We start from the raw sequence: 13,631 nt of genomic DNA, 5'->3' as shown, positions 1-13,631 counted from the left end.
CCATCCTGAAGCTGCTCAGATTTCATGAGTATAAATAATGCTTACTGTTCCATCATGCATTGCTTAACATCTGTGTTTGGCTAGGGTGGTCTGGTATCACTTTTTGTTCCAGTTTACTAATCTAAATAGCCCATATTAGTCCAATTGGCCTGCCTCCCTCCATACCATAGGCTAGTGTAATTACATCCGTATAGCCAATTTTAGCGAATCCTTTGGCCAGAGTTTCATGTCTAATGCCATGCAGGCTTTCCATGTCATTGGGTTACACCTTTTAAAGAGTATGAGTGCTAAGATTTTGACGTGGTGTCATAGGCTGATGACACCCAGTTATTGATCTCCCTAGGCCCTGATCCCACTGACACAAGGATCCGTTTCAAAAACAGCATGACCCATATTGACAACTGGATGCATACCAACCATCTACAGCTTAATGGAAGACAAAGGTCATTCTTTTTGGTAAGGTGAACGAATTATGGTCTAGTGACTGGTGGCCTCAGAATCTGGGCCCGTGTCGATCTCCCAAATCCATAGTGCGGAACCTCGGAGTGATGACTGACAATCAGCTGTCAATAAAAAGCCACACAAATCACATAATCGGCATCTGTTATGGCATTATGCATAAACTATGCAAAATGTTTCAATGGATCTCTATTGAATCTAGAAAACCACTTGTCCAAGGGCTAATCATAAGTCGTATTGACTATGAAAATGCCCTGATGGCCTAAGGAGCTCTATTCTAAGCATCAAGTTCTGCAAAATACTAGACTTGTACTAAACCTTCATTCGGGAGCTCCTTCAGTGCTCAGACTGTAGACTCTTCATTGGCTCCCTATTAAGAAGTGAATCCGCTTCAAAATCCTCTGTCTGGTTCACAAGTACATATGTATTAATAGGCCAAGCTACATTGCCAAAAAACTTAGCTGGTATCAACCGAGCAGGAGGCTTAAGTTAAGTACCAAATGTCTCCTTACTCCTCGCAGAATCCGCACTGCCAGAAATGGCTGTAGATCTTTCTCTTTCCTTGCACCTGCTTTCTGGAATAAGCTTCTATCACATCTCCTATCCATAGCTGACCATAAGCCATTCCCTAGGGAACTAAAAACGTGGCTATTTGACCATCTATAATGACCGTACAGCTCACCACCAGACCCTTGGAGTTTACACCAGCGCCATAAGACCCCCGGGTGATATGTGCGCTCTATAACTTCCTCTGACTTGATTAAGACTATGAATCTACATAATAATGCACTTTTTTGGGTCTTGGTAATAGGCTCAGAAGGCACATTTACGTGATGAGGGGTAGCGCTCGGTCCATCAATTCATAGGTTATTACCAACCCCTTTCCTATGCAAGGGGAAGTACCAAACACTTCCACACCTTCTGTAACACGCCAGCTTGAGTCTGATGACATCTAGAGCATTCAGGGGATGTTCCATTGAACATGAAGTGTAGCTGTGTTGGGATAAGGTGTTTCCTTTGTAAATAGCTAAATTGTGTGGATAGGAATCTTTAGTTCCGAGACACTTGTTTAACTTGTGACAAGATTATTTCCCATTGTTCAGTATTAAACTCCATTGCCAGGTCGGCCTCCCATTTACTTTTGTTTTCTAGGTTACAAGTGTGTTGTTTATTAAGCAGTTTGTAAAGAACAATCACAGCTTTCCTGCTTGTGCCATGAGGAAGGGCTCCTGTGAGGGTGCAGATATTATTGGTCCTTGTGCACTCAGAGTGTTGAATGGCATTGTAGGTCTGAATGCCTGACTACTATGTCATGTGTGTCTCTCATTTTGAAATGAAGGCAGGCTGCTGACAGTGTACAGGTCCTCTCTATGGGTCACCTCAGCATCCATCTGGAGTTTGTATGATGTCTCAATGCCGCCTATTGCAACTCGAGTAGTGTCCACAGTGGTAGCTGTGTGGTGGAGCAGCCTCATATGTGGAGAAGCGTGGCTCAGTGGTTAGAGGCGGCAGACCCGGAAGCTGAGATCGACCGTGGACAAGGGTTCGATTCCCCGCCTCAGCGGGTCTCGGGCTCAAAATTCCACGGACTCGACAATTCTCGCTCTGGTGCCTACTCAACTCACGGGGTCACACTCTGCGACTCTGGGCAATAGCTTGCTTAATTTCCACTACGGCCCCTCGCGGCGGGATGCCTGGTTTTCACCTTGTGGACACCCTGCCGGGGTTTCTCACAGGGGAATACCAGGACGGGTTCCCTAAGCAAGCGCCGGGACGCTTACGGGCAGCTGTGCGCTTAACAAGTCCAGCACATTTACATTTACATTTACATTTACATATATCTCTGAGAGAATGCCCTCACAACTTTAATTAAGTCAGATTCAGTGGAGTGTCTTTGAGGGATTCAAAATACAAGTCAGGATAGGTACGCTGCCCAGGATTCGTGTCACCTCAGTTCTCTCTACACAGGGACCCGCTCCAAACCACTGCATTGGACACTACAGTTGTACCGCTGCATAGTATAATTCATAATTGGGGGCTTCCAGCCCCCCTTCTAGCACTGAGCACTATACTGTGTGGAAAGCCACTCATTTTCTACCAGTATCCCAAATGAGGTTGGTTAGGAAAGCATGTAGTGTCTGAAAGAAGAATTGGGGAAGGAACACCAGTAGAGCTGTGAAGAAGTATAACAACCATCGTAGTTTTGTTGCTATCGCTACTCGTCTGATTAGGGATAGCGCTATTGAGGTCCAAAATAATAGCGAGCTCCTAACGGACACCAGTGCCCTTGCTAGGTTGCCCTCAATAAGGTGATTGGTCGTGTGATAGATATGCACCCCCAGGTATTTGAAGGTATCAAATCACAATTCCAGTTTAGTTGCTGGTAATGCGAGTCTACAGTGTTCGGCTATCAATCCTAGGGATTAAAGGCAAGATTTAGCCCAGCTGATTTTGAAGCTTAACATGTCTTCAAACTCTTCTAATAGTTTCATGAGCCTCAGCAGGGTCTTGTGTCCATTCTGAAGGGAGATCAGGACATCATCTGCTTACAGAGATATCGCATGCCATCTACCAGCTGCTTGTATTACCTAGTCTAATGCTTTGCACAGTATCTTGCAAATGGTTCCATGGCCCGCAGGAAGGAAGGGCAGCTCCAATGAATTCTTCTTCCTATATTGAAGTGATCCGATATGATCTGCCCCTTTCTGACCCTGGCCACTTGGTAACTGTACATTGTATCCAGATGAGGAATAGTGGTCACACACCCATTCTCCTTAGTAATTTCAGGAGATAGGACCAACTAACAGTATTGAATGCCTTTTTAATATTGATAGACACCACTAGGCAGTTTGGGTTTGCTATTGTAAGTTCACACAGCAATTGATGAATTTTGAGAAAGGTGTTCCTGTCTGGTATGAATCCATTTTGGTCAGAATGGACCAGTGTAACCATTATTGGCAGCAATCTGTTTGCCAGTATTTTTCCAGATAATTTTATAATCAAGTTTGAGTGGGGAAAGGGGTCTGTATGTGAGAGCATCAGAAGGGTTCCGCACTGTGTTAGGTACCACCATTATTGGTATTTCAAGGAGGGAATCCAATAACATTTCCACTGTCTTTGCTTCTTCTTACACTTGGAGCAGTTTTGGTGTCACTTGAACACAATATGTGGCATAGAATTCAATTGGTAATCCTTCCATTACCAGGTTTTATTTCACGCTATTTGGGCGAAAGCTGTTCAAACTCTTTTATTGGTTCGTCCAATCCAATGTATTGCAATATGTTTAGTCTAAGGACATGCATTACTCAGTCGTACTCAAGTCGGCAGTTGTCAGGCATCGTGGGACCCTCTGTGTAGAGATTGGTGCAGTAATCACAAAGGCTGCATTTATATCCACTGTATTCCTTTGAAGAACATATAAACCTTCTCAGGGGATATCACTGATACTTGGTCCTTTTAAACCCACAAAGAAGAAATTGGCACAGAAGCTGAAATATAAAAAAAATGCATTTATTCACCTCAGATGAGCGAGACCACCTCACACAGAAGCCTTAGCAACTGAATAAGGCAGTCTAAGGAGTACTGAAAACTGGGGCCTTATATATGCTTAGGGTTACATAGTCAGCATAAGACCAAGGGGCAGTCCTGGCTCATGTAAGCATGCAAAATGCCTAATATGGGCATACCAGATCTGCTTTCTCAAAAAAGTGGGAGGAAAGTTACTTCTCCATACAGCAGCAACAATAGCCTGACAGTGGTAAAGGAAGAGCAGGTGCATTCTACTAGCTAGGCCCTTCTGAGCATGTGCAAGGTTCTGATAAGGGAAACAGCACATGGCGCGCACATGGCTACCTAAAATGGCTGCCAAAATACAAAATGGCTTTCAGCTCATGCTAACAAATCCCTGCAATATTTAACACCTTGTAGTCGAGTGTTCCTAGTCTGTGTATTTTTATCTGCATGTTTATGCCTTTGTGCACAGAGTTGTGCAGCCTTCTTAGGTTGTGAAGGTTTCAGCGTTTAGTATATTGCTTATATCCAGCATTTCATACATCCCGCTCAATGTCCATGATATCAGTAAGTGGTAATTTTTTTCGTTCTCCATGTTGTGGTGATGCAGGGGCCTCGCACTACTACCTTGAAGGCCTCCCACTCCCTCAACCTGGATTAGGTTTAACCCTCACTCTTTGTAACATATTGTTAGATGTGTGTACTTATAAATTTACGGACCAGCATGTTGTACAGCAGTTCCAAGTGTAACCTCCAAATCGGTTTCTTTGTGAGGCTTCTGCCCCTTTGAAGTACAGATTTCAATGGATTGTGGTCTGATATAGCTTGGGCTGGGTATTTTGTATATAGGGCCCGATTCACAGAACTAACATATGACAAAATCCTAAACTTACTACAATTTTGATATTCACAAAAGGCACTTACTCATTGACGAGTAAGTGCCTTCTGTGAATACCAAAATGAGTAAATGGTAGTAAGTTTAGGATTTTGTCTTAAGTTAGTTTTGTGAATCGTGCCCCTAGTATTTTTGTGTACAATGCTTCGCTAAAAACAAGCAGGTCTAGTCTTCGGGGAGTAGAATGAGTTCTCCCTATTGGTGGGGTGCATTAACCTCCACACATCATACATCTGTCTATTCTCCATCCAGCACTGAAAATATAGTGTCGCTCTGTGGCAGTTGGTGCCTGGCATGGGTGGAGTATATCTGTCCAATTCAACATTGGAAACACAATTAAAGTCTCCTTCCTATATAGATGGAGCAAGTGGGTTGTGGAGTAGAGCAGGCGCTAGTCTTTCCAAAAAAGACTAGCACCTGCTAAGAATAAGCAAGAATAACACCTCATTCAGATACCAAAGAATGGTTAATGTAGAGCATATGGAATCAAAGCATCTCATTAACTCATGGCGTAGGAAATTAAGACACTCCCTGCTTAATCATGTTAAGTTGTGTGAGCATGGAAAACATATTTTATACCAGTGCTATTATGTGCTGATTATTTAACAGTCTCACTTAATATCCTACTCCAAAGAGAAAAATACACTGACACCCAGGTTGTCTAGGAAATTAGCATTCTACATCACCATAAGCATTTCTGAACACTCGTTCCCAATACCATGCACAACACACACTTCAAAAAGGCACACACATTAGATCACACCCAAAACAAAGCACACCCTTCAGCAAAAAACAAACACAGCACATCACACAGCATGACATTACATTCTAATCCAATGTGTCAGATTGAACTTGTGTTCTCCATAAAACTAGTATAATTGCTATCTGACATGAGAATTGAGGGCCTGACCCTTCAAACGAAGCACTGTTAAATGCTGTGAAGAAGGGAGTATCAACATCAGTAAAGTTATTCACCATTACTTACCACCATGTAAGGGAATATCATTCCAATGACAAAAAGTCCACCAAAGGTAAGAACTGAAGTGATGACCAAAGCTTGAGGCCGGGATGCCTGGGTGAAGTTTGCTACAGTAATTGAAATAGTCACACTGCCTTTAAAAAAGAAAAACAGTGTCTTATCATGCATGGGGAGGCTGAATTTGAATTTACATACTGTTTAATGTTTCTTTGACACATCTAACATTACTTTAGTCATGTTCAATTTGCATTTTGTCCTGATGATGGTAGAAATGAATTGAAACCAGCTCAAACATTGTGAACATGCTGCTAGTATGCCGTAGTACACACAGAGTGTGGGTGGATGAAAAGTAAAGGTAGATTAAGAAATAGTGTGGTTTATCATAGTGAATGTGTGATGTGCTTTGCCTGCAATCTTATGTAAGTGATTTGCATTAAATATGTCTTTTTGAAGCTGAGTCTTTTTAGAACTACTGGGCACCATGGAATACGTCAGGAAAAAGAGATTTATAATGAGACCATTTAAACATATTTTACTTGTTTTATAAGTTCATACTAGCACACTGGACATGTTGTATGGCAAAGCAGGGCTGAGAAGGATTGTGTAATTATTTTATGGATTAACATGTTTGATACATTAAAAGTAGATCATTTCATGTATTCAAGTCTTTTAATAAGCTTATCAGGACCCCATGAACTGAATCATCATGAGGAGCTGACTACATTGGGAATAGACTGAACAAGAGCAAAGCTGATATCTGAAAATGATTGCAGGATCTTTCTGAAAACCAGGAAAGATAGAGTTCAGCTGCAAAATGGGAGTTGATTCCACAAAAAAGTGCTGGTCAGTACAAAACTTAAGGGAGGACTGAGAGTCGGTGGAAGCAGGGACGTCATGAACCTCTTACTTTAACAGCTTAACTAGGGGCGGATGCCAATAGATATTTCACTGTGGTATAAATAATGTAAATCAAATTGATGTTTATGATTTCTTTAACTGTAATCAGAAATACAAGTCTTCATTAGAACATCATAAATAACACAGCAAAAGATTAGCAACATGGACCCTGCCGTCCCATATATTTTTTGTTTCATGCAGCACAATGCAGCAAGTCACTTAGCTGCACTTCATGAAAGGGTAGGAATCAATTTTTCAATCAATCAGGTTCTACTTGTAAAGCGCTTCTTGTCACTCGCAAGGGTGTTCAGGTGCTTGCTGCAGCTCTCAGTTGAAGAGCCAGTTCCTGAGCCCTTACCTGATGTCGGTCAGTTAGATAGGGTGCAGTGCAAAGGAGGGTAGGAGGGTTTTCCAGGCTTTGGCGGCATGGTAGGAGAAGTAGCGGCCTTCGGCACGGGTGAGGAGTAGGTGAGAGATTTATGCAAGAGCAAGGTATGCGTATGAGTGGGTCTAAGAATCTTAACCTCTATTTTGAAACATTGAAGAATAGTCCATTACGGAGCACAGTGGACTGGCAGTGTGTCTCTATTCTCTGTTATACAAACAAACAAGAAGTCTCTGAGACTTTGATGGGGAACACTTTTTTAACAGACCTTTTTAATAAACAGTGTCTTAACACCTGTAGCCAGGCCACCATCAGAATGGAGAATAAACAATGATGTAAAAAACGTTTTAAAAAACACAAGGCAGTAGGCCTTTTTTATCCGTTCAATGCAGAAAGGGGACAAAGAATAAACCTTTCTTTGTTTTTGAAAAAAAGTAATAATTCAATAACCAGCTATCACTTCCATCATACGTTGACTGTATACTTGCCCTTGGGTGTGTATTGCTCTCCACTGCCCGTTTGGCTAAGTTTGCGCTAAACAAATACCACATTCATACATCCATGCAATAATGATTTGATTGTTTATATGATATTAGGAGAACAAATGTTAGCGGTCATGGAGGCCACAGAAAGAACCAAAAGTGTGAGTACCTTTCCTGACTTCCATCTCCTGCTTGAAGGCCCCACTTTGTCTGTTGTATACCTTCAAGTTAGAGCAGACTGAGAAATTCTTAGATTTTAATATGCCACCGGGGGATACCACTCCAGGCCCATAAGTGGCTGGGGGTGGTGGGCTGCATACTTCCCTTTCTTAAGACTTCTATTTTGCTCTGGAGGATGGTATCACCATTACCCTACCTGGCTGAAGGAGGGTGGCCCAACTCAAACCCCACCCAATAGTTGTTCATTTATTTATTAGAAAACACCAGTGGGTTTTTTACTTTTTTTAAAAAGTCAAAATCCCGTGAGACTCCGGCAGGATCGTTTAAAAAAAAAAAAATATTTTTCCCCCAGGGTTGACACTTTGGGTCTCCCTACAAGGGATGGAGAGGCAGGGTATCCTCATCAGTGATGTCACTGACCATGTCATGAGTGATGTAATATGTGACATCATCAGCAGTGCATTGCGGGCGCGTGAGTTATAGTTAGCTCAACTAACTATAACGGGTGAATTTCTCTGGTTTTATATGAGTCAAATGTCCAACTAACTATAACATCCCTGAAAACTAGGGTTTTTTAGTGAATTTCAAATGTTTTTTAAATGCTAATTTCATATTTTAATAATTATAAAACCTAGATTTTTTTCAATTTTTCTTTGGAATATTTTGGAACTCTATTTTACTTTTTTTTAACTTTAAAAATTATGTAATGTTTTATATCTTTAAAAAATGTATATCTTTTTTTTTTGGGGGGGAGAAAACTGGAGTCCCGTACCGGTAGTGTACCAAGCTCCATCAGCACGCAACTCCTCTCTGCCATATTGCTAAACTCGTAAATGATGCACATTTCATATCCAACAGGTTTGAGGCACCGCGTCCCGCGTAACATCATATACGTAGGAGGTCGCGCCAGCTACTACTTTGGTATGCGACGGGTATGCAGTACCAAGCTGCACGTTACGTCATGTACGTATGCAGTCAAGCCCGCTGCGTGTTGCGTATGGGACGAGTGCAGGCTGCCAGGCCCTGTGTTACTTCATAGACATATGGTGTCACACCGGGTATGCCATTCCCTCATTATTTTTTTTGTCTAAACACTATATCTAAATAAGTTTAAAGTGTTTATGAGAGCAAGCGATAACCTAAAATACTTTAAATATTGATATATTTCTAACTGTAATAAACTTATATTATGGTAAATATATTTTCTCAAAATCCCATCGGGTGCGGCCTCCTTGTGCGCTCGGTGCGCGATTGCCATGTGACCTTAAAAAAGCATTTGATTGGTTCATAACATTTCCCATTGTTACAGTTGGAGGACCCCACCCATTTTAGTCTTTCTCCCTACAGTATTTGATGAGGGACACCTATTCTGCTTTGAGAGCTTTTTTGAAAAGTTTTTTGCTGTGTACACATATCTTATACTACACACAACATGCAACGATCTTCTTGATCAGTACTCATGGTCTGTACAGTAGCCTTCCACGTGTGATGGCCATGCATCTGAAGCGTTACATCAAAAATCAAATGTGTGTTACACGATGCCCCTGGTGTGTTTGTGTGTGCATTATTGTGCTGCCTTTTGGCCTGGATATTGGTGGCTCGAAGGGGTATCATCAGCCACGGGCAGAGTGCACATCCTAGATCACATGTGACAAACAGTAAAGAGTAATGTGTAGATTTGTGTTGCAGTAGGCTTTACCAGTATGGTAGTGTGTCATATGTGAGACTTTCAGATTAATGTTTAACATGCATTGCATGACTGTAATGAGTGTTATCACTGTGTATGATGTAGCCTCACTGCTGATCCTCCCTCCATCTGAGCAGATTAACATGTATGCGCTTCGCAATAGCAACACTTTCAATAATACCGCACACCATTGACATCGTTTCTGCACATATCCACAAGCTTGACAACAACATGTGATGTTGGCCATTCAATGTTTTCGGACAGCATCTCATTAGCTATAGTTTTCGCCCTCCCGGTACATGCTACATTAATGTAAATTGCAGATTGTGCAATGTCAAAACTGCAACGGGAACACACACATAAGTACACTTCCTGACCAGGCAGGAACTGAACAACTCCCAGGTCCCCGGAATAATTATTCACACACCTACGCTGGCCTGGCGTATGCAAGCCCAGCCCACTTTGCATATATATAAAAAGGATAACAAAGACCCCACATGTCCCAGTTCTTCCACACTGCCTCTGCTGACATGGCTGCATCCACCTCGCATATCACAATGCGCAATAAAAAAATCCATGAGGTGTACACCATCCTCGCAATCAAAACTCAATTTAAATTGTGTACCCTTCTGGCCGTCGTGTTTGGACACACAACAATGACAGCAGGTGAGCAGTGGGGCCTGGTTACACATGGGCTGCAATAAAGCATGGTGCTGCAAGAGGGGTGGGGTGCATCAGCCTGGGTGCGCAGGTGCGAACAAGCGATGTTGCCATGAGTAATGATGTGATCTCTGACCTCATTCAGTCACATCTCTGTCTCATTTTAAGGACCTGCTGGACCGTACTGTAGGCCTGAGCCAGAGGGCAGCGCTGCCCTACAGACATGTGGCAATGGCTTTTGGGCACTGTAGTGAGCTGCTTACTAAGTGTACATGCACACATGCTTGCGCCACTGCATTACGCACACACATTATGCTTCTAGCATGCGCTCTGTTCCTGTGTATGTTAACGTTGGCATAACATATTATTATTTAATCTTGTGTATTCCCGTACACTCCAACTCCTCTTTGAACCACGATTACCACCAACAGTTGGTAGATCGTACTACAAGAAGGAAGGATGCACTCAATTGGTGTTTTCTATTAAGCTTGAAATAAACCTTGATTTACCTCAATACTTTTCCAGCATTATATTATTTCTCCCTTTTCAGACACTGAGTTAGTTGCACCAAAATGGGTGGAGTGGGTGCTCAGCCTGTGATGATGCCCTGGGCATTCTGACACCTTCCATCTTGGTATCAAGACACTGTCCCCGTCCGGAGACCTCCTGGGCCACCCTGAGAGAGGCACCCCGGAGTCGGAGCTCTCACCAGCACGTCGTTGGACACACCAGTGGTGGCAGGTGAGTAGTGAAGCCTTGGTGCGCAGGAGTTGCAATTGAGCACAGTGTGGTGGAAGGGGCTGGGGTGCAGTAGCCTGGGTGCACAGGTGCAGGCAAGCGATGGTGCCGTAGATAATAATGTAATCTCTGGCCTCATTCATATCTCTGTTTCATTTTAAGGACTTGCTAGACCTCACTCTTTCTCGCGGACCCCAGCGTCCCAGATACACAGGTGATGGGAGGTGAACAGTGAGGGCTGGGTGCAGTAGGGCGAAGTTCTGTCTCCTCCACCCTTTGTTCTTTTGACTCTCCCTCCCCTTCTCCCTTCTACCCTCTCACTCTCTGTCCAGTGGCACTAGACACATTGGGCCCTGAAATAGAATATTCTGCGGTCAATCCTAAAGATATAGTGGTTTCAGTGGACTGGAGGGGGCGTTTAATAAATGTTGTACCCAACGTAGTAGCTGCCCCTCAGACTCCAGACATAGAAGAGGAATTCGCCCAGTGGAGTTGGGTTGCAAGAGCCCTGAATAACACCCATGTGGATGCAGTAAGGAGTGCTCCATTGAGGTAGCCTGAGTGGGCTGCTCTTGTCCTGGAATATGGCTGGTCTAGAACCCAATGAAATAAAATGAAATTCCCTAAAAATTATGAATCCCATAATTATATGTCTACAAGAAACCTGGTCTTGTAAAGAGTTTGAATGTGATGGCTATTTTGTATACTCGTGTTATGAGAAGCGATCGGAAAGGGGACATGCTAGCGGGGGGTATGTATCTTGCTTTAAAACTCCCTCAATTGGAATCAGAAGGTTTTCCCCCACCCCTCAAACCTCTGTATATGCTTGAAGTGGGCATGCTTGGGAGATTCTGAAATGTCCACCTCCTTTCTTGTGGCAAACTTGTATGTCCCCCCTGGGAAACATTTTGATAATCTTTTGCCCGTATTTTTTTCTTTTATTCAGATTAAAGCTACTAGGGAAGATTGCCCCCTAGTGATATTAGCGGGGGACTTAAATGCAAAAATTTCAAATTCTGCCTCTGAGATTTATGCCAATACTGACAAAGAGGAAATTTGGCACAATCCCGAGATTTTATTACCAAATAAAGTAAAAACAGACAGGCAGGGGCTCCTTTTGCTTGATAGCGTTAGAAGTTTGGATCTTGTTATCTTAAACGGGAGAGTGCCCGCCGATAAAACAGCCCATTTTACCTGTCATTCTCAACATACTCAGAGCCTTTTAGATTATGTGATTGTATTCTACCAAATGTTTGGGGCTTGTGATAACTTTTTTGTTAGCCCGTCGATATGGAGCGACCATAGCATAGTGGGTATGACAGTGGCCTTTGATCTACCCACACTGGACTCGGGGAATGCCGGTCAGGGCCTGGCCACTTTTAGCAAAGGAAATGGTCGGTCCTTTTGGACGCAAAAAAACATTGTTGAAGTAGGCTTCATTGTGAAGACGGTGTATGTATAAAAGCAAGGTTTTACTCATTCCAACATTTTATCCTTCTTTGAGGCTCAAATGAAGAAGTTATGTAATTTAAGCTCCACATCTTCTGAACCTCACACGTATAAACAAGATATGTCCCATATGATATTTTTAAACCAGGCAATTAACTATCGTGTTCGAAAACAGCACATACATTTTCTCCGTAGTGGACAGCAGGAAATCAATCGCCTTAAGGGAGTGAGAAGACGCCTGACGCTCAGTGAAAAAGAAGGGAGCTCAATGCGAAGGGGATAGGGCTGAGGGAAGCTGCAAGGGCCAAGAACTGGAGAACATATTGGCACTTGCTCGCTGAATATTGCGATTCAAGGCAGAGAGCTACACTGATACGGATTCCCGAAAAGGAATGGGTGGATTACATCTCTCTTTTATATGGGAATAATAGTCCAGTTTCTCCTTTGTTGCCTGATGAGGTTAAACCCGCGTCTGCTGTTTTTACTGAATTTGGCCCCATGCTAGGAAAGGAATTGGTAAAGTATATAAAGATTGCTAGAATCTCCGGCGCACAAGGGCCGGATGGTATCCCAATTGCACTAATTAAAAAGGAGCCAGAAGTATTGGGTGATTTTTTAGAGCCACTTTTTACATATTGTTTCTTTATTAATTAAATCCCCCCCTCTTGGAAGGGGAGCATTATAGTCCGCCTGTATAAAAAATGACCACAAACAGTGCCGACTAGTTTTAGACAGATTGCCCTCCTGGATGCCTCAGGCAAATTATTTGCAAAAAGCATACTATGCCACTTACAACAATGGGTTGATGATCAGGATATCCTTCCACCAGAACAAGCCGGCTTTAGAAAGAACTATGGCACCCTAGATAATATAGCGGTTGTTCAGACAATTGTGGAGAAATATGTTTTCACCCGAGGGATGCCTGTTTATACAGCCTTTATTGATTTCTCCATGGCGTTTGGCAAGTTGGACCGCCAGACCCTGTGGATAAAACTTGTCTCCCTCGGCATTCCAAATCATCTCCTGGGTCTGATCATGGAATTGCATACTGACACCTGGTGCCAGGTTCTGATGGGAGGTTCGCGGGGGTTAACATGTAAAATTAACACGCATAATGGGCTTAAGCAGGGTTGTCTATTAGCTCCACTTTTATTTTCTTTGTATATCGCTGATCTTCCTGGCGCTCTGAACTTGGTGAGAGGGGATGCCCCCAAAATTGGTCGAATGTCCATTGGGTCTTTATTGTATGCAGACGATGTTGCAATATTTGATTTAACACCTATTAGCCTGCAACTCCGTCTGGACGTTTT

At 42.9% G+C, this 13,631-nt stretch overlaps 1 protein-coding gene across 1 annotated transcript in view; it reads right to left on the bottom strand.

Annotated features, from left to right (window-relative positions):
- Positions 1-13,631, bottom strand: part of LOC144792662 (solute carrier family 2, facilitated glucose transporter member 5-like) — an 842,308-nt gene that overhangs the window by 147,153 nt on the left and 681,524 nt on the right. The window contains exon 12 of the mRNA XM_078667809.1: positions 5,850-5,977. Coding sequence (XP_078523935.1) covers positions 5,850-5,977 — 128 coding nt within the window. The remainder of the gene's footprint in view (positions 1-5,849; positions 5,978-13,631) is intronic.

Source organism: Lissotriton helveticus, chromosome 11, assembly GCF_964261635.1.
Source record: "Lissotriton helveticus chromosome 11, aLisHel1.1, whole genome shotgun sequence".
NCBI classification, from domain to species: domain Eukaryota; kingdom Metazoa; phylum Chordata; class Amphibia; order Caudata; family Salamandridae; genus Lissotriton; species Lissotriton helveticus.
Note: the sequence above shows the minus strand (reverse complement) of the source record. Positions and strands in the feature narration are given on the sequence as shown.